This window comes from Sarcophilus harrisii, chromosome 2, assembly GCF_902635505.1.
Source record: "Sarcophilus harrisii chromosome 2, mSarHar1.11, whole genome shotgun sequence".
NCBI classification, from domain to species: Eukaryota; Metazoa; Chordata; class Mammalia; order Dasyuromorphia; family Dasyuridae; genus Sarcophilus; species Sarcophilus harrisii.
The window spans coordinates 424953246-424981225 of record NC_045427.1 but is presented as its reverse complement, the minus strand read 5'-3'; the positions used below and the strand labels follow the sequence as shown (position 1 = coordinate 424981225).

Sequence of the window (27980 nt, the reverse complement as noted above, 5' to 3'; positions counted from 1 at the left end):
ATGTGCACAGGTGATGTGGCCATGTGTGTCTGATTGAGCATGTGTATATAAACAAAGTTAAGAATGCAGAAAGGGGAAAAGGCAAACCAAACAATCTTTCAGATCTCATCACAATAAGCTCCAGGGCCTTCTCCCACTTCAAAGACTCCTTCCAGTTCAAGAAATGCTTTATCTTCCTCTTAATGATCAAAAGAATCCATATCTCTAATTGCTGGCATTTACACAACTTTGTCACATCTCATCTCATTTGATCCTCATAACAGCTCCTTGCAGTCACCAGCGAGGATATGGGAGAAAATCCCCCACTTTAGAGACTAGAAAGCTGGGTCCCCATCCTGACTCTGCAGCTGATTGGAATGATATTTTCCCCTTTCATTTTCTTCCTCTGTGGAGTGAGGGAGGCATATAGGATCATTTTTAGGTTCCCTTCCGGCTCTATGACTATTCCCATACTTAGGAGTTGAAAGAAAGCTTGAGGAGGAGGGGAAGAAGGAGGAGGAGGAGTGAAGAGGAAGAAGGGGAAGGAAAATAACATTTATATTCTATTTGGAGTCTTTTATTTTACCAAAAGGGAAAACAGTTTTCTGATTCCTGTCCTGCATGATGACCCTCACTAGATTGAGAATAGTGATTTTAATTCTCCTACTCATCTTCAAAAAAAAAAAAAAAAAAAATTTCCCCAGGGTTAGAAGGCAGGGAAGTTTTCAGGTATCTATGACACCTCCAGGAGTAGGTCATACATATGTAAATAAAACATAAAGCCACATTCAGCTCTTATGGGGAGAAATGAGGGCCTAATGGCCCCTAAATCAGCAACATATTCAATCTCTCTGGTGCAAAAACTGTGCTCTTCACAAAGAAGGATCAGACATTCTTTGAGGTCAAAAGAAATTAGTTCCCAAGGGGGGTAAAAGCATTTGACTTAAGTGGATAAACAATCACTGAAGAGTGTGCTTCATCTACTAGATTTCTTGGCTTAGAATTTTGAAACTGTGGTATGAAGAGAATTGAATAGAAAGAGATTTGGAATCATACAAAGAATGTCAGAGCTAAAAGAGACCTTTGGGGCCATCTAGGACAATCCCTCCCTTTTATAGCTGTTCCCTGAAAGTGTTGACAAGGAAGAAGGAAAAAGGGCACAGGAAGGACTTCAAATACCTAAGGGCTGTCATGGGAAAAAAAAGAGTCAACTTATTCTCCCATGTGGCTCCAGAAGGCAGGACAAGGACCAATGAGCACAAGTTAACAGAATGGAAAATGCTGTTCTAACAAATGGAGATGAATGGGCAGACTTATGAGGTATCCAGTCCCCCAAAGACTCACAGAATCTTAAAGATGGAAGGTCATCTAGTCTAACTCTTCTGCTTAAAGCATGAATTCTCTTTATAAAATCCCCAAGTGGCTATGAGCATTCATTCTCTTCCTAAGGCCTCTAATGACAAGAAAGTGCTCTTTACAAGAAAACATCATTGGGCAGCTTTCATTAGGAAATTCTTCCTCGTGCTGCAACAAAATGTATATCCTTGTAATTTTTTCCAATAAAGTCTCAGCTCTTTTTAAAACAGATTTTATTGATCTTTTTTGTTTTTACATCACCTACATTTACCACACTATCTATCTCTCACCTCAAGGGTAATAGGTGACACTGTGGATAAAGTACAAGTGTGAAATAAAAAATGATCAATTTTCTTGAATTCAGGACACTTAGTAGCTGTGTGACCCTGGGCAAGTCACTTAACCCTGCTTATCTCAGTTTCCTCATTCGTAAAAAGAGCTGGAGAAGAAAATGGCAAACTACTCTAGTATCTTTGCTTAGAAAACACCAAATGGGGTCACAAAGAGTAAGTAGTTCAACAATGAACAACAAATCCCTTACCTCCCCTTTTCAGAGCCATTTCTTTTAATGACAATACAAAAATTTAAAGAGAAAAAGGAAATGGACAAAATAGATGAACATAAAAAACCCTAATATTGTATTCATTAATAAAATCCACAGACCCCACCTTTGTAAAGGAGAGGGGAAGAAATGTTCTCAAATCTCTTCTTTAGGACCAAGTTTGATCACTGTAATTTCATGAATTCCATTGCAATTAGTTTATGATGGTGTATGCTGTAGGCACTGTTTTTGGCTTTGCTCACTTCCCAAGTCCAATTCCTACATATCTTTCCATACTATTTTATAGGCATCATATACATCCATTCTGGCAGCACAGCAATATTCCATTACATTCATGTACCGTAATTTGTTAAGCTATTTTTAAGCAATGGGTATTTATTTTGCTTCCACTTCTTTGCTATCACAAAAAAGTGCTTGTATAAACATACTAGTGTATGCTTTTGTTTTTGTCAGTGTCCTCCCAGAACTATACCCAGTGGCTGAATGTGAATCATAGAATATAGACATTTCAGTCACTTCATTTTTATAATTCCAAATCACTTTCTAGAATGGTTACACCAATTTATAGATTCAGTAATAATGCATTAGAGTGTCAGTCTTCTCAGAGTCCTTTGAATGTTGACAATTTCCATCTTTTGTCATCTTTACTAATTTCCTGATTGTGAGGTAAACCCTCAGGGTTGTTTTGATTTGCATTTCTTTTATTGTTAGTGATGTGAAGCATCCTTTCATATAGTTAATTATGAATAGTTTATAATTCTTCTTTTGAGGATGATTTGTCCATACTCTTTGAGCACTTATCTATTAGGGAATGGTTTTTGGTCTTAAATATTTGTTAGTTATTTATATATCTTGGATAGCAAACTCTTACTGGAGAAATCTGATAGAAAGATTTCTCCTCAGTTCAACTATTCCTTTCTTATCCTAGATGCACTAATTTGTTTGTACAAAAGATTTTCAGTTTTATGTCATCAAAATTATCTAGTTTGTCTTTTGTAATTGCATTTATAATTTCTCGTTTGTCTAATAATATGTCCCCTCATAGCTATGAAGAGTGCATAATCTTTTAGTTTTTTTAGTTTAGTCTCTTTGTTTTTTTTCTGATCTTACTACTCAGATCACATAATCATTTTTAACTTCTATTGTTATTTTTGTCAATTAAGTTGTGCCAACTTTAGGGCTTCATTGGCAAAGATACTGGAATGATTTGCCATTTCCTTCTCCAACTAATTAATCCAACAGGATTAAGTGACTTGCCCAGAGTCACACAGCTAGTAAGTATCTGAGGTCAAATTTGAACCAAAGTTCTCCTAACTCCAGGACTAGTTCTCCATCCACTGTGCCGCCTAGCAAAGAAGTTTTTGATCTTATTTTAGAATAAAGATTCTAGTTCTGCTTTTTGGGGACAAGTAGAACAAATCTAATCACTCTAATAAGTGACAGCCCTCTTATTGGAAGTCTACTATGTGTCAGACACATTATGCTTGGACAAAAATGAAGTGGTTCCTGCCATTCAGAAGCTATTTTAAGGGAACAATTAACCTATCCTCTCTCTGCTTTCAAGTATTCCTTCCTGCAGCTAAACATTACTAGTTTCTTCTACCTAATTACTACTTATTTTTATGGCTTGGTTTCTTTATCCTGAGTACTTTCCTTTGAATCTCTCTCAGTATATTAATGTCCCTTTAAGAATATGCACCCAGGATTAATTTGCTGATATATTTGCTTAGAGGAAACTATGCTACAACATATGAAGGAATTGGCCTTGAGATGCTTGGGCCTGACTAAGATGCAGATAAGTTGTCAAGTTGTGTGTAGGGAGGGAAGAGAGGAAGGGTTTCTATGGGCAATTCTCCCCATGGATGAAATCACAAGCCTAACGAAAAATAATAACACTTGAGCAGAGGCTAGATGGCCATTTTAATCAGGGATATTATATAGGAGATTAGTTTAGCAGGCAGAGCTGTGGGATAATAATAGGCCAAAGCTGCAGGGTAGGTTTTGGTTCAATTATAATGAAGAACTTCCAGACCCTTAACACTATCCTGGGGAAGAATGCTGCTTGGCAATAGTGATGTTCCTATGTTTATGACTGAAGATTTTCAGGTGGATCTAGAACTATTAGAGATAATTAATCAATCACACAACAATCAGTCAGCAACAACAAATGGAAATGAAGCAGTCCCTTGCACTCAAGAAACTTAAATTCTATTGGGAGAGATGTCATGTATGTTTATTAGTACATACAGAATAAAAAGGGGAAAAATCAGGCAATTGAAGGACAGAAGACATTAACTTTACAAGGGGACAAAAAAAGTTCTAGAGAACTAAAGTTTCCAGTGATGCACCACAACGTGTTAGACCATTCCTCTTCCTTCCTTTTTATGATAGGGACCAGATGCAGCTTCTTTCTCACCATGCTCCTATACCCAACATGGGGTAGCTCTAAGATCCTCCTCCTTGTTCCCGAGACAATGATAAGCTTTCACTAAAAAGAAACAAAAGAATTTCCAAGACATGACTGGCCCTGGCTTCCCTGACATATATTCCCAGTCACTTATGGGCATAAAGGCCTCACTCACTGGAGTCTGGGTCTCTCAAATTTAAGGGACTTTTGAATATCATATAAATCAATATTGTCCTGATGACCAGACACACTTCCATATACACAAAGGAGGTCAGGTCCACCTCTTTGTTGCAAATCCTTGCTGTATTAGAGCACAGTAAACTTCTTTCTGTTGGTTCTTCAGTTTTATTCCAACACCAAACCAAAACTAAAAGTGCTGATTTCAGAGTCACTGCCAGGAAGAAAAAAAGGCTTCATGTAGATCTTAGAACTATGAAAGTAGAGCATATGAGGCAAAGGAGACAGCCACTGCCAAGGAATGAAGAAAGACATGGAATGCTTTATGAGAAATAATCAAGACTAGGCTAGCTGGACTACTGAGTGTAGAAAGGGAAGTGATGTGTAATAAGGTATGAAAGCCAAGTTTTATCCTAAAAAGTAATTAGGAGCCATTCTAGCTTATCAAGTAGAATTTCAGTTGAAGGAAAACTCTTTGGCACCTATATTGTTCTTGTTTGTTCATTCTTGAAAAAGACCATGACATCAGGGAGATGATGCCCTGACATGTAAGTGAATTGAATTTAAGGTCACCTGCCTCACTTTTTCCTCTAAATGTATTTCAGTTCAATGACCAGAGACAGAGCATGGTGACTGAAGATGGCTCTGGATACAGTGGGAGACCTTGACTTATGGAGAGGATGAATAGGAATATGGAAAAACTTGAGGCAGGGACATTTATAGGAGGCCATTTGAATAATCCAGATATGAGACAATAAAGAATTGTACTAAAATTGTTGCTATACTGTAAGAGATATTCAATATAGTAGAAGGCATGGTTTAGATTAGGTGATCTCTGAGATCCTTTCTTACTTTTAGATTCTATGATTCTGAGCAATGATCTTTTTGAGCATTTGAGTAATTGCCTTCGAGATATGAGTTTCTGAGATGAGAATCTCCATAGGGAAGGAAAAAGGAAAGGAAAGTAAAAGGGTCAACTAGTCATTTGCCTATGATCAACTAAAACCTCCAACAACTCATAAAGTTAAATATCAATAGTAATAATGACAACATAGTAAAAGTCACTATTATGTAAGCATAAATGTAAGTGAAATTGCCTTGATTGCCATTAGCCCAGGAATTGAATATTTCTCAAATGAAAGTCACAATCACAAAGAAATTTGGCTAATTACTCACACAAAAAAACACAAAGAGACAAAGAAATTATCCTTCGTTTCAAAGAGGACCAAGGACAACAGGCAATGATGACTTGACTCTCATGTGAAATGGATTTACCTGAGGCAGTATTGCACAAAGTTGTCAGCTTTCACTCTTTCTCCTTGAGACAGTAAAGTCCAATATCAGGGCAATTGGCATGGCCCAGGATTAAGTGGATAATCTTGGTGTCTCTGATGTCTGACCAAGCTGTAAGTGGTCCACAGAGCCTGCTTCAGCCCTCTTCAGGGCCACTGGACTAACGTGCTTTCACCTGGCCCATTCCATTGGAGGAAGTATTCTCATGCATGAGGTAGATATTTCCTAATTCCCTGATGGCTTGAGGTTTGCTGGTTACTCTCAATATGGTTTAACCCACATGTTGAGCTATGGACACTGCACTTGCTATAGCTCCTTGGAGTCACAGGTGAAAATTGGGTGAAAGGTGAGCACCAAAGGTAGTTGAGCAGACCTGAAAGGTGCTTGGCAAGTCAGAAGTCCTAGTCCTCCCTAAATACCTCCATTCTCATTCATTCTCTATCTTTCCTTCTCTCTCTCTCTCTCTCTCTCTCTCTCTCTCTCTCTCTCTCACACACACACACACACACACACACATATACATATCATTTCATTACCTAAACCAGTGGTTCTCAAACTTTTATTCTCAGTATCTTCATGTTGTTAAAAAAAAAAAAAAACTATCAAGGATTTGTTCAAAGAGTTTTTGTTCACATGGGTTATATTTATAGCTATTTACTATATTAGAAATAAAAAATAATTTTGAATTTGTAGACCCTCTGAAAGGGTTTCAGAGACCCCAATAATTCTTTGGACTACACTTTGAGGACCACTGATATAAACTATGATATGGTGAATTTTTTGAATTTTGAATTGAATATGATTATTTTGAAAAGACAGTCCACAAAATTTATTGGTGGATACAAATATCTTATATTGACACTTTCAGTGGAATATGGCTTGATTCCATAACTTGAAAGCAAGATAGTATGTTGGAAAAACATTCAACTTAAATTCAGAGACCCACAAGTTAAAATTCCAGCTACTTACACCATGCTCCGGGAGCAAAGTGCTCAATCTCTCTGAAATTCTTTCTTTTTCAATAAAATGAATGAATTTGAATATGACCTCTAAGTTTCCATCCATCTCCAAGTCCAGAAGGAGAAATATGGGCCAGATTACATTTTGGTAACTGAAAAAAGTTTTCAATGACCTCAAGCTACTTTCAACAACAATAAAAAGATTCATCTTTTTAGCACCAATGTTTTCCCAACGTGGCTATTAATCATGGACATTGCAGTTTCCAAAAAGTCAAACTTCAAAAGGGAAATGTAAATATATGGGTGCATATAAATCTCCTAAAGCATCTTTCTAGTGATTTCTTGGACATAAAAAAGTAAAAAAAAAAAACATCATCAATGAAATATATGCTCAGAAAAGGAGATAGGTCAGACATTTAAGGAATAAATAATAATAAATAAATAAAGGAAAAGCAGTGACAGTTTTTATGCTGTATTGTACCCATAAAAATTAAAACACAAACAAAACATCCAAAGCAAGTCCTCTAATATATAGTATACATTTTATGTTGGGTGATTAATGACAGGAAATGATTTAAGAATCACATAGGATTAAAAGGTGTAGATTTCTACCAGTAGAGGAAGCACCTACATGCATGAGAAATGTATCCCCTTAAGTACTTAGACATAAATTAGCATTATAGATTTGAAAGGGTTATAGTTTAGATTTGAAAAAGAACTCAGAAATAATCTATTCCAACCTCTCCATTTTATATATGAAGAATGCATCAGAGAGGTTAAACAATTTGCCCAAACACCCAGCAATTAAATAGAAAAGATAAAATTCAAATTCAAGGCCTCTTATTCTAAATTCATCACCATTTCCATTATATTAGACTGGAACCATAGAAATATATATATCAGTAATTTAGATGATGAAGTTCTGGATGAAGTAGGTCAGAGGAGACAGAGACGTACCTAAAAATGTTTACTCCAAAGGAAAAACTGACAGGATTGTCTGACAACCAGAATATTAGGAATTTTAGAATCAGGAAGTCAAAGATGACTCTGGGCTTTAATAGTAGAACCATTAAAGATATGGAAATTGAAGGAAATTGGTTTTAGACCTATGGAATTATAAGTGATGGCAAATCATCCAAGTGGAAATGAAGGGGCAAATTTGGAACTAGGAGGCCAGGCAGATGCAAATGTTGATGTCATGGATTACAGAGATGCTAGCTGAAACTTTTTTTTTCAAAATCTACAATTTATTTTTAGGAAAAAAATTCAAAAAAGAGAGGGAAACAACTTTAAAACTCTTTCAAAGAGAGGTTACAAGAAAACAATTTCTAGTTGAAACTTTTGAAGCAGTAGAAATCTCAGAGTAAGAAAACATTTAAAAAGCCACAATAGCAGAAGGACAATGAGTACAGACCTGGGGATTGCCCAGTTAAGACACATGAAGTTTAATAAGAGACAAGAAGGCAGATAAACTGAAGGCCATCAGACATGCAGGAGGAGAAGAAAGTGCTTCAAAAGAGAGAAGGTTACTAGGGCAATTTCATTGTCTCTGACTTCCATTCAGTTCCTCATTTATTCAGTTCATTCAATAAACATGCATTAAGTGTTTAGATTGTTCAGAGCCCTGCCCTGTGTGCTGGTCAGAACCATGATCTTTATCGATCAATCAATAAGGCATTATTAAATGCTTATATCTCAGACAATGTAGTAGGTGCTAGGAATACAAAAAATGAAACCATTCTCACTTTCAAGTAGTTTTTTATGCTAAGCATAGAATGTATAAGTATATTCAGAATATACAAGAAGAATCAATAAAATATCTTCAAAGTTATCAAATACAAAGTAGTTTGGGAGGGAGGGTATTAGCAGTTGCAAGTGGCTGGGGATCAGGACAGCCTTCCTGTGGAAAGGAGCATTTGAATTATTTTGAAGGAAATTGAAGGAAAAAACCGATTATCTGAGGCAAAGGTGAAGAGGTTCCTAGCATAGGGAATGACTGGTGAAAAATAGGAAATGGGAAATTCTTCATGTGTTGAGGAACAAAAAGAAAGCTGGGTGGGGATCCCAGAGAGTGGGAAGAGGAATAATGTACGGTGAAGTTTGAAAGAGGTTAGGACTGTCTTCATGAAGCTTATAATCAGTTGGAGGGAGGGATACAACACACATCTAATGGACAACAAGAGCTAAAACAAAAAAAAAGTAGTAATTTTCTCTTTTCCTCCCCAGGGCAGTGACAAAATGATATCTTTTTAAATCCTTCATTGGCTTCCTCCATGTTTTTCTGTCAAGGTTAAAATCATCCAAGTTTGGGTTTTTTTTTTCCTTTTCTTATGTAAATTATTTCATCTCCCTAAAAGCTTCAACAAGTCAATTCTCTTTCTGAGATGGATGGCCAACCCTTCTCCTCCTGAAAATGGATCCCTTGCTTCTCTCTCTTTCCCCTTCTCCTTGGAATGTCTTTATCCTACTCTGCTTCCTAGCATTGATTTCTTTATGATGGACATTATCTCAACCATTCAACTCTGTGTTTTACTCTTGTCTGGTCTTTTGTTCCAAATTCCTCTGGGCAGAAATGACACCCTGGGCACTTCAAGCTTTTAAATGTTCTACTAAGTGAAATATTGGATGCACTTTGTGTGTAATTATTAATAAAGAAAGCATCACACAACCACAGTCTAACAGCCCCCAAAAACAATATCCCTAAAGGGATATTGGCTGTGAAAGTCTTTTAAAGATTAATTATAATGGAAAGAGTACCCTTGTACTATCAGCATCATGTGCGGATACGATTATCTTGTGGGTGGCCCATTTTATAAAATATGGTTCATTCAGGAACGGAATAGTTACTTACTTAAAATACCAGCATTTTTGAAAATATAATACCATACAGCATCCTAACTAATAACATTCATACTGAGACTCACAAAATTATGCTTGTAACATGTAAAAGCCATTCTCTAGGTTTGGGCAACATTTTGCAAGAGACTGTAAATTTTTATTGAGATGATCATCCTGCAATTGAATTTCAAAATTATTATATGATCATCAGCAAATAAGTCCATGGGGATGGCTAAAGTACCTGGAACAGCATTTGTAAAGATCAAAAACCCTAGAAACCCTCGAATTTACCCTGTGGACAAAGAGAAGCTGCAGCAGCAGCAGCCAATCAATTACTTTTATGGATGCAAAGTGTATTACAAAGCTGGAGTAAGAGATTAGCCAGTTTAATAACACATCTTTATGTCCTTTTTAAAGCAAGAGATTTCATAATCAGGTTTCAATGAGGAATTTGATCAAAAGCCTTTCTGCAAATCTAAAAAAAGTTCATTTACATTCATTTTGTCAGTTAGGTCACCTCCTAAAGTATGTTTCCCAACAGGATATTTACATTAGCATTCCTATGCTGAAGACTGAGGGCTAGGAATAAAATCTGGGCATCACAAATGAGAGGGGCCATCCCCAAGTATATCACTTACATGTACAATGAACCACTCTTGCTCCATTCCTTTCCATTCAAGAAATATGCTCCAAGTGCCTGAACTGTGCAGGGCCTTGGGGGGCACAGAAATGAATAAGATAGGTTTTGCCACTGAAGAGTTGAATATTATTGAATACAAAACATGAGATTTCTGTTAAGCATAAGGAGCACCTTTAAAGTTGAGAAGGCACAGGGCCACAATGGCTAAAGTCATACTTACAGGTTCAAAAGTCATTTGAAAAGAGGAGAGATTTTATCACTTGAATCACAGTTGCCATACCAAACACGACAATAGAGAATTCTTGGAATTCAGTTAATGAAAGTATAGGACACCAGTATTGCAACTCTGACCTCCCACAACACTCTTAGCAAAGAGACTGACTGTCCAGGATGCAGCCTCAGGACTAAATAATGCCTTTGGCCCCCAGCTGCAGTCACACCTGCAGTGAGCCCCCTACTCTCACATCCTAGACCCAGTAGTGCTGCCAGACCTTGAGAATCCAACTGCAAAGTCTGTTCTGCTATGCTTATTTATGACTGGGACCCTTCCCAGCTTCACTGGGGAGAAATTTGCCAAACCAGACTTCTGTGTAATATGGTGAGCTCCTGTCCCAGTTATTGCCCCTGAAGGCACCAGCTGGAAGCTGGCCCTTTCTTCCTCCTAAATGGTATAAATATGTTCATTGCATACAAGGACAAACCACAGGGCCCTGTCAGTAATAGGGCTGAGGGGAACAATGTGTACGATCCTTTTTAAAAAATCAGAATTCGCAGCAGGAGCTTTGCTGATCTAGTGGAGTTTCTGTAGTAGTAACAGAGTTCAAAGAAAATGATGGAGCTGGGCAAGGACAAGGACCACCAAGGAGAAATGACCACAAGCTAGCTTGAGTAGGCTCATGGTAGGGAATGTGATGCTGAAGTTTCACCTATGACCATTATTACATCCAGGTTAAAGAAGGGCCTCAGCTGTATATAGTGACCCAGGTTAAACCACTACCAAAGTTTGCAACTCCACAGTCCCACAGCTGTGAAGACATTTCACACTTGCTGACCTTCTTCCTAGTGGTTTGGAAAAATCAAAGTGTTTAGGATGGCGCTGGCAACAATACCCAAGAAAGGGGCTGAGAAGGATGGCAAGATCCCTTTGTGTGAAGGTGGCAGAACTGTGCCATTCATTCCACGATAACTTCATGCCAGTAAGTTTAACAAAGTGTCTGCGGAGCCCCAGGCAAGCCTCCTCTAAACACCTGCCCAGTGATTACATGCTCTCTGAGCAGGAAAACTAGGCAAGAGCTACAAAAACAGCCTGAACCAGAAGGCGACTCAAAAGCACAGGCTGAGCCTTTTCTGTCACTATCAAGCATGGGAAACATGACTTGGCAAACATTAAGGGATTATGCCGTCACAGAATGCCAAGAGGAGAAACAGACCCTGAACGCCTGCCAGTCCCAAAGCAATCAATCAGTCCCTGGCGGAGTTCCCTACCTGCACACTTGGTCCTGGTGGTCAGCGGGGGGCCTGGGGGGCCTGTCCCCCCCTCTCCTGGCCGGGTGAGCAGTACTCGGATTTCATACTCCACGTCAGGGTCCAGGTGCCATAGCTTGTAGTTGGGGGAATCAACGATGTGGGTCTCAGCCCAGTTTCCTGTGGTTGTACGGTACTCCACCTCCTTCAGAATGATGGGACCATCTCCAATTATGGAATTGGCATTCGGTTTAATCCACAGATACGTGGCCCCAACTGCCAGCAACTCAGGAGGAGCAATGGGCGTGGGAGGTTCTGAGAAAAAAATTAAATAATAAACAAGACATTAGAGGAAAAGAGAAATCCAAAATGGAAATAAGATTAAACTCAAAGTCATCAATTCAGGACTAAGGCAGTGGAATGATGGAATTCTCAGAGCTAGGAAGGACAAAATAATTATCCATCTAGAACTTTACCTCAACTACAAAGTGCCTTTACATTATCTGCAATAGATATTATAGGTCAGTTATCTTAAATACTCCAATGATGGGGAATCCACAAGTTTAAAATTTCAGATGAATTTATATAATGTGCTCTTTCTGATCTCCATCTTTTTCCATAGAAATATTTTTTCACACTTGCTGACCTTTTGCATCAATTTATAGGGTTTTTAGTTTGTTCTTCTCTTCCTATTTTTCTTTCTTTATCTTTCTCCCCATTTATTGAGATTGGGTCGCCCTTGCTTACTACCTGACTAGAAGTGAAGTATTGGACTCACAGGTCCAACACCCCTGCTGACCTGCACACAAGCTTTGACCTGCTCCATTTTCAACCTAGCCAGTTTGTCCCTTTCTCAGGCAGCCTGATGGCACCTACCTCACTCCTGGGGCTGACTTAAGGTGGACACACAATCAGTTTTAGCCTTATTGTGGCCCATAAATCCCAAGCTCAGGCAATTCACCAGTTTTACCCTTTCTTGGTAGCAGGTATGTGGCCACCACACCTGCTATTTAGAATTTTAAAACAACCCAGTTTTTCTCCCTTGCTCCCTGAGCAGTCCCCATTAAAGAGGTACATGTGAAGTTATACAAAACATTTCCATAAAAGTCATGTTGCAGAAGAAAACATAGATGTCCCCTCCAAAGAAAATAAAAATAAAAGAGAGAGAGAGAGAGAGAGAGAGAGAGAGAGAGAGAGAGAGAGAGAGAGAATGTGTATACTTCTGTACTGAGACACAATCAGTTCTTTCTCAGAGTATGGATAGCATTTTTCATCATAAGTCCTTCAGAGTAGTACTGGATCATTGTATTGCTGAGAATAGCAAAGTCATTCACAGATGTTCATCCCACAACATTGTTATTAATTTGAACATTTCATTTTGCTTCAGTTCATGGAGGACTTTTCTGAGAGCATCCTCCTAATCACTGTGTGAATTTTATTATGCAAAACAACTTATGAAGCCATCTACTCATGAATGGAAGAATCAGAGTCTGCACTGGTGAAGGGAGCACTTAGAGAGAGGAAATCATGTATCCCTAAAGTATTCAATAAATGGAGCTTTTTCTTAGAACTATAAAATTGTAGAATTCACAGGAACTTTAGAAGTCATCTAGTCCAACTTATACCTTATCAGGACTTTCCTGTCTGACAATTATTCTTCTGGTCTCTGCTTGGCCTTCAGAGATGGGGAACTCATTATATCTCAAAGCAAACCATTCCACTTTGGTGTGGTTCTGATTGTTGGGAAATTTTTCTCTCACATCAGACTGAAATTTGATGCTCTGAACTTCTATTCACTGTACCTAGTTTTGCTCTCTGAATCAAAAAAAAAAAAACAAAAAAAAAACAACAGTGTGATCTCTCTTCCACATAAAGATTTCTCAAATACTTGAAATTCCCTGACTTCTGCCAAAGTTTCTCTTCAAGTTAAATATTCCTAATTCCTTCACCCAATCCTCAAATCAGCTTAAGTTTCCTCTACAGATTGTACTTGTCCTTGGGATATATTGTGGCTTCCTAAAATAGGGCATTTAGATCTGAAAACAGTATTCCAGGTGAATTCTCAGCAAAGTAATTACAACTTCCTATATTCTATACACTATACTTCTATTAATGCAGCCTAAGATTAAATTATTATTATTTGGCTGCATATCACTTTCTTAATTCATATTGAACTTGGGGAAAGAAAAAATCCTCAGATGACTTTTACATTGTTAACTATGCTTTTTCCCTTATTATTTTTCTTGAATTCACATCTAAAACTTCCCATTTCTAAAATTTAAAATGTATCTCATGTTAAATCTAACATTCTGACCTGTTCTGATATTTTCAAATGCCAATTTTTTATTACCTTTCTGTCCCAGCTTCAAATTATTTGCAAATTTAATAAACATGTCCTTTATGCTTTCATACTGTCATTGAACAAAAGATTGAGGCTTAAAGGGACATGAATGTATGCCTCAGGGCATGCCATGGGAGATATTATAACAAGTTGATCTTGATATTAATCACCTAGTTGTTGAATCTGGTCATTCATACAGTTCCTAAATCCATCTAGCTTTACCATAATCCATATTGACTATTACAGGCTGTACAGTATCTATGGGAACAGAATTGTGTTGAATGAGGCTAGAAGATATTTCCTTATTTGTTCAAAATAAAATCTGGGACTCAGTCTGGCTACTATTATCAAAGAAGGGGCTTACAATTAGTCCTAGGTCAGATGAGTCCCTTAAGTCATGGTGGTTCGTTTATATCCCTGATTTATCTTCAACATGTTTATACAGAAATTTTTTTTTATTATTCCAAACAGATTAGATAAACTAAGTATCTAAGGTCATGCCTTTCTCTTTTATAAACACAGGACCTCTTCTTTTCCATAACACAGCTACTAGAAATCTTTTCTGTCTCTCATGAGTTTTCAAAGGTAGGATCTGTAGCTTGGTGACTCCTTTGTACCATTCTTAATTTGACCACTTAGAAGCAATTAAATGGTTTAGTGTTCTCGTCCTGGAGTCAGGAAGACCTAATTTTGTACCTGGCCTTAAAGACTTAACTAGCTGATAAAGTTGGATATATAGATCTGTGTGTCATCTACATAGAAATGATAGTTAAACTGGTGAAAGCTAATGAGGGGGAGGGAGGTAAGGGGAACAAAGAAGATGAGAGAACATTAGAAGAAGAGAAAAGGGACCAGAACAGAACCTTTGGAATACCTACTTTTAGGGACTGTGATATAAATGATGAGCCAGCAGAGACTTTGAAAAGTAGGGGAGGTATAGGCATAGGAAGCACTTTTATGGATCGTTTCCCAGGGTTTTCTGTTCCCCTATCCCATGTGTTTGTTCTCATTCCAATATCCATGAGGGAAAAAAAAAAAATGTTAAACATCTCAGCCATATGGTACTAACATTTCTATAAAAACAAGTCACAGAATGCCAGAGCTACAAGGGACATTAAAGGTTTTCTCTTCTGATCTCCTGCTTTTACAGAGGAGGACATTAAGGTGCAGAGAAAGTAAGGCTTTTCCCAGCAATCTACATCTGGGAGAGTCCAGAAAATTTCCAAAGTCACAATTTTCTTTTTCTCTTCTTTTGCGGTATTCTTCAGTTGTGCATCAGAGGGGTTTTCCAAACATTGCTCCATCTGAGCCTTTCATATGTATAATAGAAGATTCTGGCAGACAGAATCCCCTGCACTCCTTCATTGCCATGTCACAGCCTACCTTTGGTGGGTGGACATGACACATAAGGGACCACAAATGCTACAGAACTCAGTGGATGGGGTTGTGGGCAAAGGCTGCCAAGTCAGTAATATATGTGGGCTGAATCTTTGTAGGTGTTTTAGTTCAGATTAATTCAAGGATCAAAGATTTTGTGACTAAAGCTCATCTCCCATTTTGACTTTTGGCTCAGATATTCAAGATGTTTTAGACCTCTGAACATGAGTTGTTATCCAGAGAGCACTTTGTGCCACACTAAAGGCTTCTTCTTCATCATCTTTTTTTTTTTTAATTAATTTCATGTGGGACACACTAGGCTATAATTCCCCACAAAGAAATTCTTTTCAAGGATAAGATTGCTATTATAAAATATAAAGACAAGATTAGGGCAGTTTCAGAATGGAATTAGGACTGTTGCATTGCTAGTCAAAGGGCTTGCAGTTGAAGTCATGGAATCAGAGGGTCATAAGTTTAAAACTATAAGGACCCTTAAAGGTTATCAGTATTCTCTTGGGGAAAAAAAATTACTGAGCCATAGAAGGTCAGAGATATGTTTTTATAGATTTTCCAGATTGTTTTACAGAGGGAAAAAAAACCCTAGATATTAACTGTTTTTCCCAAAATCCCACACATATTTTCAGAATTAGCATTTAACCCCAGATTCATTCACTCTACAGTCAACAGTCTGGTTTCCAATTCTGAACCTATTTTTAGCTGAGTGGCCTTTAGGCAAGTCATATTCATGCTATGAAGATTTCCTCAGATGTAAAATGAGAGAGAGTTGGTCTAGCTGATGAAGAAAGTACAAGCACAGTTTAGAGGGAAAAGTACTGATTTTGGAATGGTGAGACCTGGATTCAAATTCCAGCTCTGTTGTGACCTTCAACATGTCACTTTAACTTGGGCTTGTTTAGTCATTTATAAGCTAACTGGTTGCTAAAGTTCTTTCCAGCTTTAAATTTATGGTTTCTATTATTTTGCAATGTCCTGCTGGCTTGAAATAATTGAATTATTGAAAAGAATAAGCAAAATATTTTGGTCAGAATGATTTAAATTACAAATGTCTGATAGTTATCATAAATATCCAAATATATGTGGCAATAATATTTTTTAATAATTTGCAATGTATACAATCATTTCCCCCCAACAACTCACTGATTTATATAGGGCAAGTATTATTTTATCACTGAGAAAACTAAGGCTGGAAAATAGGAATTGACTCTTTCCATTCAGTTTCCATTGACTTCTTGTGACTGCTGTTCTTTCCATTTATGGTAATCACAGTATATTTTGTTTCCTTCACTTTGCTTCTCTGTGAGCCATGTTTTTTTTTTTTTTTTTTAAATAGTATTTTGTTTTTCTTAACATATGTATAGATGATTTTCAACATTCATTTTTGTAAAATTTTGGTTTCCAGACTTTTCTCCCTCCTTCTCTTACCTCCCCCTCCTAAAGACAGCAAGTAATATATGCAATTATTTTGAATACATTTCCATATTCATAATGCTGCACAAGAAAAATGGAACAAAAGGGGAAAAAGCACAAGAAAGAAAAAAAAAAAACAAGCAAACAATACAACAAAAAGGTGAAAATATTATGCTTTGATTCACATTCAATTTCCATAGTTCTCTCTGTATGCAGATGGCATTTTCCATCCCAAGTTTTTAGAAATTGTCTTGAATCACTGCTTTGTTGAAAAGACCCAAATTCATTAGAGTTGATCATCTCATAATCTTGTTGTTACTGTGTACACTGTTCTCATTTCTGCTCACTTCACTCAGCATCAGTTCATGTAAATCTTTCCAAGCTTTTTCTGGAATCAGCCTTCAAGCCATGTTTTTTAATGAATCCAAATTTTTCCAACACACTTCATCTTTTTAGATCTCAGTTTCTCAATGTGCTATCAAAACTAGTTTTTGCTCAAATCTCCCTCTATTTCTTTTCACAGGTGAGGGGACATGGATGTGCACACAATTTCATACTTTTTGAAATGTTGATTAGTTTTACAGAGCTGTTAAAATATTAAAAAAATTAAAATTAAAATATTCTCAAGAAATAGGATAAATTAGGTATGCAGTGAGAAATGGAATTGCCTTTCAAAACCAAAGTTATCAATGAAAATTATTTTTTTTTCAACACTATTATCTTCCCAAGATCTGGGTTCAATTCGGGTCCCAATTCCTCCTCATCCATGCCCAAAATCTGCCCAAGATTGATGAACTGAATAAATGGTGCTTATCATTTGTCCATTCCATTAGAACAGAGGCATTCTTTATCTTATGGGATTTTCCTGGAGCATTGCTAGTCCAAAAGTTTTAGGCTAGGCGTGGCTCTCATTCAGAAAATTTGTAATCTTCCAAAGCCTGATGTAAATAGAAACTTCCAGAGCATTTTGCCAGCATCTAGAGTATTTTGCCATGACAAGGGAATAATACTTGGACTTGAACTCTGATTAGGATATCTAAAAGAATGATTTTACACCTCCTTTTAAATAAACCATGATAAGAGTATCACAAACCACATTTTTTTTTTTTTTGATTGTTATATTTTTTCAAGAAGTCTTGTAAGATTTTTACGTGCATGGTAGATACTTCTTTGGATCAGAGTCTTAAAGATCACATTTTGTTTTTACCAAATCAAATGTTTTGATATGTTCAATAAACAATAAGATAAAGAGAATCTTGCCTTTTCAACACCTTTCAGCTGACTATACAACTACGACTATTGTAGAATGTCCTTTGTACAAACCTATCAAGTCCTTTTATGTATCTTAAACAAGGGTATCATCAATTTCTGTATAGATTATTCTCATAAAAGTTTTGCAGAAATAGAAAAGTGAGCATATATGAGTTTGTAAATTAATGACATTTCTCAGTAACCTATTTTTGTTAATAATAACATCAGAGGTTTTAATCTCTGCCCTTCACCCTCATCGAAAAGTTTTTCAGTATCCTCTATTCTTTTAGAGAATTAATTCTAGGCCTTCAAAATTGTGCCACCCAAAACACTTCATACAATTTTGCACTAGCTATCCATTCTTAATGTTTGGGATGCTCTCTCTCCTTAGAGGTTTTCTTGGCTTTCTTAAAGATAGTTCAAATTCTGCTTTCTTCAGAGAGCTCTTCCCTAAGCTACTCCCTCTGGGACTGACTTCCATTTGCAGTTATCCATTTTGTTGATACATAGTTATTTAAACATTATCTCCCCAATTTGAATGAGTTCTTTAAAGATAGGAAAGGAGTTTTTGCCTTTCTTTGTCCCCTCCCCATACCTCCCTCCCAAGCTTAGCACAGTACCTGACACAGAAATTATTTAATAAATACTTGTTATCTCACTATAATATCCAACATGGTAGACTTAGTCTTGTTCAGCTGTCTTGCCATTTTCTTTACTGCCATTTCTACTTTGCTTGAGTAGCAATGCCAGAAAAATGGCTCATGCAACTCTTGTGTTTTACAGTTTACAGAGAGCTTTTCTAAAGAAGCCATAAAAATGTCAGTCTAGGATATTTTGGGTCCTTGTAATTGGTGAGCCTAACTCTGCCAATTCCAGTGATATACAATGGCTGCACCTGCTCACAATTCCTTGAAAATATAAAAAAGGCATCCTAAGTAGTAAAAGGCAGGCTCTTTGAGGGTAATGTTTGTTGCACTTTGTTTTTTATGTCCTTTGTTCTGTAGCTATGAAACATGCAACACAATAAACCCTAATAATCTGAAAATGAGGGAAGGCAATGTACAAATGCATACATGTATCACATTGAACAAATAACAAGAAGAAACTTCTAAGAAGAGTAAAAAATGTTATCAGAAAAATGTGCCATTGATGAAGAAGAGCAGCTGGTCATGTGGCAATGGTAATAAATAACAAATGGGTGGACAAACCATTTTTATAGGCATTCTTTTGATGTTAGGAAAAGAAAAGGAGTCTATCCCTACCATGTTGGGGGAAACCTCCTGTGGTTAGCTAGCCATACAGGAATGGATAACAAGCAATTTTATCTATTTAAATTCTCCTATATTGCTGGCCAATGTGATGAACTGAAGAAAGAACTAGCCTCAGAGAGGGAAGGTCTTATCTCTGACACATGTTGACTGCATGACCTGGGGTAAATTAATTAGCTTAGCCTCTTGATGCCCTAATCAATTCTTAAATTGCCAGACAAAAGCTGATCTAGTAGAGGAAGTCCCTACTAATATAACACTTTTGTTTTACACTTGGAGAAACAGAGGTAGAGAAATGTTAAATGACTTGCCTAACATCATAAAGGCAGTAATCCAGAGAAATTATATTTGAACACAAGCCCAACCCAGATTCCAACAATGGAATCATAAATTAAGTCCTCATCCTTGTTCCTATTCTTACATAGATTATTCTATTGCAATGTTAATTCCTCAACCTGGACTAGATATAGAATCATTAAATCTCAGAATTGGAAGGGACCTCATAGAAGAGAGGCTGCATGGGGCATAAGAAAGGAAAGGTCTTAGGTTGGACTCCTGGCTCATATGCTTAATTCCTTTGTGGGCTTGAGCAAGTCACTTTATCTCTAACCTTGAAGGCTCCTTCTAGTTCAATATTGATGATGTTAAGATCTTAAGTCATCAAGTCAAATTTGTAATGAAGAAAATCCTCTTCCCCATATCCCCAAATAGCCATCCAATCTCTTTTGAACAACTATGGGAAAGGGCCACATATTAAAGCAAAGAAATCTAAGTTAGTGCTAATTGCAGGAAAGTTTTCTGGTCTAACAATCCAAAATCATCTATGATTCATTACTCCAACTTCTGCCCTTTGGGACTAAAAAGAACAAGTGTAAAAAAACAAAAACAAAAACTTTTCAATTGACAGCCCTTCAAGTGCTTGATGAGCACATGGTCCATATACAGCAAGAAGCCCTTTACCACAGCCTGGCATACAGTAGTCTGGCAGGTGCTAAGTTTTTTCTCTATGACTCAGCTGACTGGGCTGCACATCATTCCCATCAGGGCTGCAAATGGGGAGGTGTGATTACAACAGCAAGTGATTTCTCAAAAATTGCAGTCTTGTGGAATGGAAACAGGGAGGAGTATCTCCCAATGGGCTGCAGATGGTAAAATGAGTCCCATTAGACTGGTGATAGAGAGTTTGGATTCTACAAACATCAGAAAAAGGAAAAAACATAAAACTCTACTACTTACCAGCCTAGTCTGGCTTCAGCTCAGCTGAACAGCTGTATAGCCAAAGTAATCAAATGAGGGATTGGAGAGAGGAGGAAAGAAAGGTAATGCTTCCTAGACAAGGTAACTACTCAGGTGCCATAGAGTTGTCACACCAATGAGTGGGAAAATGTTGTGGTAAGCATCTGCAGAATAAACTTTCCATTTTACCAATCTAGAACCTATTCTCCATTTTATTAAGAGCTCAAATCTTATACATATATTAAGAAATGTGTGTGTGCATGCATGCAGTACAGTCAAACTCATTCATAAAATGGATGCTGTGGAAATTGGCAGATAACAGCTGACTAATTGACATCCTAAAAAGTCTGCTGGATTTGAAGTAAGATTCTGATTTGTGTCCTGACTCTATGGTTTACTAGTCATATGAAACTGGGCAGGTCTTTTTACTTCTTTGAAACTCAGTTTCTTTATCTATGAAGAGGGAGAGGGATTTACACTAGCTTAGCATAGCATAACAGATAGAGAACTAGCCTTAATGACAGTGATCCTGTGTAAGTCACTTAATCTCTCAATGGTCTTTTTAATAGTCAGCAAGGATTATCTCTTTAAGATTGTAAATTGAACTGATTAGAGAAATGCAAATTAAGACAATTTTTGAGGTACTATTATACACCTCTCAGATTGGCTAAAATTGCAGGAAAAGCATAATGATAAATGAGGGAGGGGATATAGGAAAACTAGAATACTAATTCTTTGTTGGTGGAGTTGTAAACTGATTCAACCATGCTGGAGAGCAATTTAGAACTATGTCCCAAGGGCTATCAAATTGTGCATACCCTTTGATCCAGCAGAATTTCCACTGGGACTATACCCCACAGACATCATAAAAAAGATCCACATGAGCAAAAATGTTTGTAGCAACCCTTTGTATAGTGGCAAGGAACTGGAAACTGAGTAGATGTCTATCAATAAGAGAATGGTTGAATAAGTTATGATATATGAAGGCGATGGAATATTATTATTGTATAAGAAATTACAAGCAGGCTAATTTCTTATATGAACTGATGCAAAGTATGTAGAACCAAGAAAACATTGTACACAGCAACAAGGTTATGTGATGATCAACTATGATGGACTTAATTCTTTTCAAAAATTGCTTCAAGGCGATTCCGAAAGACTTGTGATGGAAAGACCTATCTACCTCCAAAGAGAGAACTATGGAGACTGAATATGGATCAAAGCATAGTATTTTCACCATTTTTGTTTGTTTGTTTCTTTATCTCGTTTTTTCCTTTTTTTTTTTTTTTTTTTTTTTTTTTTTGCTTTCACCTTTTGATCTATTTATCTTCTGTAGCATAATGAATATGTTTAGAAAGGGAGGAAGAAAATTTTGAAACACAAGATTTTGCAAAGGTAAATGTTGAAAACTATCTTTGCATGTATTTGGAAAAATAAAAAGCTATTAAAATTTTAAAAGACTAAGTTGAAGAGAAGATGTTAGGAGAGGAAGTCCCCTTAAACCAATAAAATCACAAATTAAGTCCCTACATTTATACCTATCCTGTCAATAAATCAACAACAGGCCAGGCACTGAGTTAGGATCTGTTGATACAAAACCAAAAATAACTGTATGACCCTGGGCAAGTCATTTAACCCTACTGCCTCAAAAAACAAAACAAAACAATAACAAAGTAAAACAAAAATGAAACAGTCATTGAACTCAAGTGGCTTATATTCTTTTGGGGAAAACAACAGATACACACATTTTTAAAATATACAAAGTACATACATAAAAAGTAATTTCATGAGGGATGAGGGTGTGCATGAACATCTAGGGATTAGAAAAGGACTGAGTTTTGAAGGAAGATAAAGAGGTTATGCATTCAAAACAGAAAACAATCAACTCAATAATAAATTGATAAGATAAGAAACTCATGAAAATGTTGTGAGCAACAGAATTAATAAGACTTGCCAACTGATTGGATATGGTGAGTAAAGAATAAGGAGAAAAGGGAGAAAAAGGAAAAGGAGTAGAAAGAAGGAAGAGAAGTCCAGGACAGAGCCCTGGGGGTGTACCTATGGTTAGGTATGAGAGATGAATGTTGATTCAGTAAAAGAGAGTGAGCAGCAATAGTCTCATAGAGAATAAGAGCAGTCTCACAAAAATCTAAATAGAACATATCCAAATGGAAACAGTAGTTAATGGCATCAAATACTACAAAGAAGTTAAAAAAAAAAAAAAAAAAAAAAAAAAAAAAAAAAAAAAAAAAAAAAAAAAAAAAAAAAAGAGGACCAAGAAAAGGATACTGGATTTGGCATGTAAGAATTCACTGGAAATTTTGAAGAGAACAATTTCAGTTAAACGATGGAGTCAGAAGTTTCCAAGAGTTGGGGAGAAGTAGTGAAAACAACCAGTATGGAAATTTTCTAGGAATCTTGGTGGAAAAAAGAGGAGAGGTTGAGAGAGTAGCTTGTATGGATGACAAGGTCAGGGAAAATTTTTTGTTTATTTGCTTAAGAAATAGGGAGGTCTTAGTATATTTTTGGTAGGAAGCAAGGAAAAAATAAGTAAACAGAGAGAGTGAAGACGATGATGGAGATATGTTGTAGATAGTGAAATCAAGAGATTAAATACTAAGAAGAAGGGCTAACTTCAACATAAACTGGAATAAAGAAGAAAAGAACATGAGATAATTTCAAGAGGTTTTGAGACATAGAGTAGGAAGAAAGAGGAATTTTATGAGGGATGTTCTCTATTTTCTCAGTAAAGAATGAGGGAAGATTTTTGGCTGTTACCTTTTAGATAATCTCTAATATCATGGCTATATGGGCTGATTTCTTTTGAGGCAGCCTAGTTTTCTGAGATTTGAAGGTATGGAACCTAGGCATGAAACTAGGTGGAAACTTCCAGTTAAGAATTGGTCAACTAGAGTACTAGAAAAAAAATCACATTTGGAGTCAGATTTGGCTTCTTGTGTCATCTCAGGCAAGTTACTTTAATATCCACAAGCTTCCGTCATCTCATCTGTAAAGTGATGGGGTTTAAACTAGTTCCTTTCCAGGGCACAGGCATAGGTGTAGGGATGTGATTTATCCCTTGTTCTCAAAAAAACCCATGACATCAGGGAGGTGATGCCATAACATGCAAGTGAATTGGATTTAAGTGACAGAGGTCTGTGCAAAGTCATCAGCCTCTTATTCCTCCAGAGCCAACTGGGTCCAATGGCCAGCAATATAATTCAAAACTGAGATCTATTGCACCTATCTGATTCTGGAAACTATAGAGTGAAATTTGATGATAAGTGGAATAACTTTTTTTTCTGTCTTTCACAAGATCATGATATTTGGAACTGGAAGGCACCTTGGAGAACTTATGGCTAAATCTCATCATTTCAGTGAGACAGAAAATGAGGCTCAGAAAAGGTAAGCATTTTGCTCAAGATCACTCACTTGTAATATATAATCAGACCAGAATTTGATGTTGTGCTTTCTGATTTTAAATCCAAGTCTATTTGAACTCTCTCTCTATTCCTCTGTTCTCTTACTTACTCTCCTTCTGTTATTCATTCTTTGATCCATGAAACATTTGACAAGTAGGCAATCCTTTCCTAGGCCTTGAGCATTTAAAGGAAAGTAAGATATACTCTCTACTATTGTAGTGTTTATAGTCTAATAAGGGAAAAAATACTAAGGCATAGTGTAAGCGTAAGGAATGTCCAGTCCACAGGCCATATAAGGCCTGCAAAATCATTTACTGAAGCAACCTAAGGTGATGATGAGCTGAAAGGTAGGTACAACAATCTCCCACTAATTGAGTTTTTTAGTTGATAATTTTGTGTGGTCTGTGAATGATGTTATAAATATCCAAACAGCCCTTGGCAGAAAAAAAAAGATTGCCCATTCCAGGCATAACAGATCAAGTCCTAGGTATAAGGAAGATTTTTTTAACTCTGACATTTACTAGGTATTTGCCCCTGGATTCTCAGGAAGACTGTAAACTACAGACAAGTTACTGATCTAAGCAGATAAGATGAGTGTCTAGGAGTCCTCTTCATTAACAGAGCCACAGGTCCAGATCCCTTCATTTTTCTCTAACAAAGAAAACCAATTTTACTTAGTTTAAAAAGTGAGAATGTTTCATAAACATTTGACATTTGACTCAACAAGTGATTGGATTGATTTTTTTTTGGCAGACTTTTTTTAACCTTTTTATTAGCTCCACTGAAATATGGGAAGAGAAAGCTAAATTAAATGCTTCTGTGTCCCTGATTAGTATTAGTTTTCATATGGACCAGCCCTTCTCTATATGCCTTTATCTACTAGATGACTAGTAGTCATCTACTAGGCTCTCCTAAGCTAACGAGATTTCAGTCACAACAAAGTTGGATACATTAACCTGTCAGCAGTATTTATTATCAAAAGAAAAGTGAGAATAGCCCTGGCCTTCGAGAAACTTGGTGTCTAGTTAGCTTGTTGGCAGGCCACTCAGAACTTTGCCCTCTGCATCTAAATGAGAACAAGTTTATGGGTTTGCTTCAATCAAGTACAGATGTGCTAAGAAGACACAGGGTAAATGAGCCATCTTTACAGGAGCAATGGAGATTGGAGCTGCTGAGATTTCGTTTCAATATCCGAGTAGTGAACTGACCCCTTAATGTAATTCTTCATCCTCAGGCAGCAATCTCCCAACTGATTCTGCCTTTTTCTGTCCTGCTGTGAACACTTGTAACAGTTTGACTTCCCAGATATTCCTACAGAGAGAGAAAATGCTTTAAATCGCTGAATCAAGAGCTTTATGAGTCTTCTTTTATGTGGGTATGGTACCTCTTTCTTCATTCTATATCAAAATCAAATCTTTTGGAAAAAAGATGAAATATCACCATGATCTCTGATTTTCCAATAGTCTTCAAGTTGCCTATTCTACAAATTCCAACTTGGCTAGACCTTATGTCTATCTACAGAAGGTAAGTTCTTTGAAGGCAGGGAGTGTGTCATTTCTACTTCTGTAACCTTGGCACCAGGAATAATTCCTGGGGCAAATTAAGTACTTAATTAAGCTTACTGATCACACAATAACAAAACTTATTTCTATTTTTTTATTCTTGCCAAGTGGAAATTCTCTACTCTAAACAAGTTAATACATTTATCTTCTCTATTCTGTGGTTTCCTCATTTCCCCTTGTTTGATTTTTTTTTTTTATGTGCCATCCCTTATATCAGCAGGATAGTGGGAAGTACATTAGAGTAGGAGTTAGAAGTCTTGGGATTCTACTTCTGACTCTGCCACTAACTAGTTCTGTGCCTTTGGGAAAATCATACACTGGGTCTCAGTTTACCTTTAAATAATTGTGCTATATATATTCTAATTGTGCTATATATTCTAATGGTACTTATGAAGATTACCAACAAAGCAGGTATATGTTATTGTTGTTTTAACTATAAAGCATCCAAGTCTTCCTGAATTGTGTGGTTCTAGGCAAGTCACTTAACCCTGTTTGTAAAATGAGCAGGAGAGGAAATGACAAACCATACCAGTATCATTGCCAAGCAAACTTCAATTGGGTTCACAAAGAGTCAGACACCGGATGGCCAGCAAACTAAGGTACTTAGTTCTTGGGACAAGCAAAGAACTGTGAGTCTATCATTCAAAGATCAATACTTTGTGAGTGGAAATATTGGTCATGTGATGATGTATTTATTCCAACCACAGAAACTTCTAAAGACTGTCCCTTAAAGTGTAGAGTTTGAGCTTTGTGTCCATGGGTGAGGTGCACATATTGATAAAACCATCAGTAAGGACAATACTAAAGTACTATTCTTCTTGTCCAATATTTATCAATCTGTATCTTCAAAATCTGGCACAAAATTCACCTATATTTCTCTTTACACTGTCCCATTATTTTAGTAATTTCTTTGTTTTATAGCCACTGCAGTTCAAAGGAATTCTATAGAATGACATACCATGACTGGATTTAACAAATGATTTGACATCATTTCTTATGACTTCCTTATGGATGAGATGAAAAGATATAGACTATGTGAGAATCTAGTTAAGTAAATTCAAAACTGGCTGACAGACTGGACCCAGAGCTTAGTTATCAAAAGATAGATGACAATCTGGAGGACAGTGTCTACCAAGGACCCAGGGATTCGTGCTTGGCCCTTGGCTATTCCACTTTTTTTTATTAAAGCAAAGATGGCATATTTATCAAATTTGCAGATGATACAAAGACAGAAGGCATAGTTAACACATTGGATGATAAAGTCAGCATTAAAAAATGATATTGACAGGCTAGAAAGATTGGCTAACTTTATTCAAATGAAATTTAACAAACATAACTAAGGTCTTACATTTGGGTTAAAAAATCAATTGTATTTGTATATGACTTCAGAGTAATGGCTAAATAGCAGCTGTTAATAAAAAATTCAGGAGCAGCAATGAACTTTAAGATTAACATAAGTCAATATGTAATATGTTAACCAAAAAAAAGTACTAAAGTCTAAAAGGATTTATTAAGAACCTACTATGTTCCAGGCATAGTTATAACAGCATAGTTATACAAGAAGAGAAGATAAAAAATATAATGCATTCCCTAAACGAGTTAACATTATACTAAAAAGGAATAGCATGTATGCAGAGAAGTTAATACAAAATACATACAAAATCATTTCAGGAGGAGAGAAACAAAACTGTGGAGTTTAGGAAGCACCTTATCTAGAAGGACCTACTTGACATATATTTTAAAGGAAGCTAAAAAATCCAAAGAATGGAAGAAAGGAGGGTATATTCTGCTTGCCTGGAATAGAGTAGCTTCTTGCAAAAGCATTGAGGTGGGAAACGAAATATCATGTGAGGATAAACAGCAAAGTGGCTAACTTGGTGGGAAGGTAGATAATGTAAAGGGCAGTAGTAACATGCAGTAAGCCTTCAAGGGCAAGGTAAAGGCAGAGTGCAAAGAACTTTAAATACCAGATAGAGGGGTTTGTATTTTACAGTAGAGATAAAAGAGATCCTGGAGAAGGAAGTGGCAAACCACATCACTATCTGTGCCACAAAAAGACCAAAGTGGGTCACAAAGAATTGCAGAAGATTGTGATTATTCAATAACAAAAGAGGAAACCCTTGGAGTTTCTTGTACATGAGTATGACTTGGTCTGATCTGTGGTTTAGGGATATCATTTTGGCAACTATGTGGAGGATGGATTGGAAGGGGGATTAGAAAGAGCAATTAGAAAGCTGACTAATACAATAATTTAAAGAGTTAATGAGGGAGCACCTACATGAGAAAGGTAGCTCCAAAAAAAGAAAGGAGAAGATTTCAAGCAAGTGTTACCTACTATGGACTAGGCACTGCTAATTTTACAAATATTCATCTGATTGGATCCTCCCAATAACTCTGGGAGATAGGTGCTAGTATTATCC

At 36.7% G+C, this 27980-nt stretch overlaps 1 protein-coding gene across 9 annotated transcripts in view; it reads right to left on the bottom strand.

The window, feature by feature from the left end:
- Window positions 1-27980, bottom strand: part of PTPRT (protein tyrosine phosphatase receptor type T) — a 1282972-nt gene that overhangs the window by 622953 nt on the left and 632039 nt on the right. For all 9 annotated transcript variants that reach the window (XM_031953982.1, XM_031953984.1, XM_031953985.1 and 6 more), the window contains one exon: window positions 11697-11990. In XM_031953982.1, the coding sequence (XP_031809842.1) occupies window positions 11697-11990 (294 nt within the window). The remainder of the gene's footprint in view (window positions 1-11696; window positions 11991-27980) is intronic.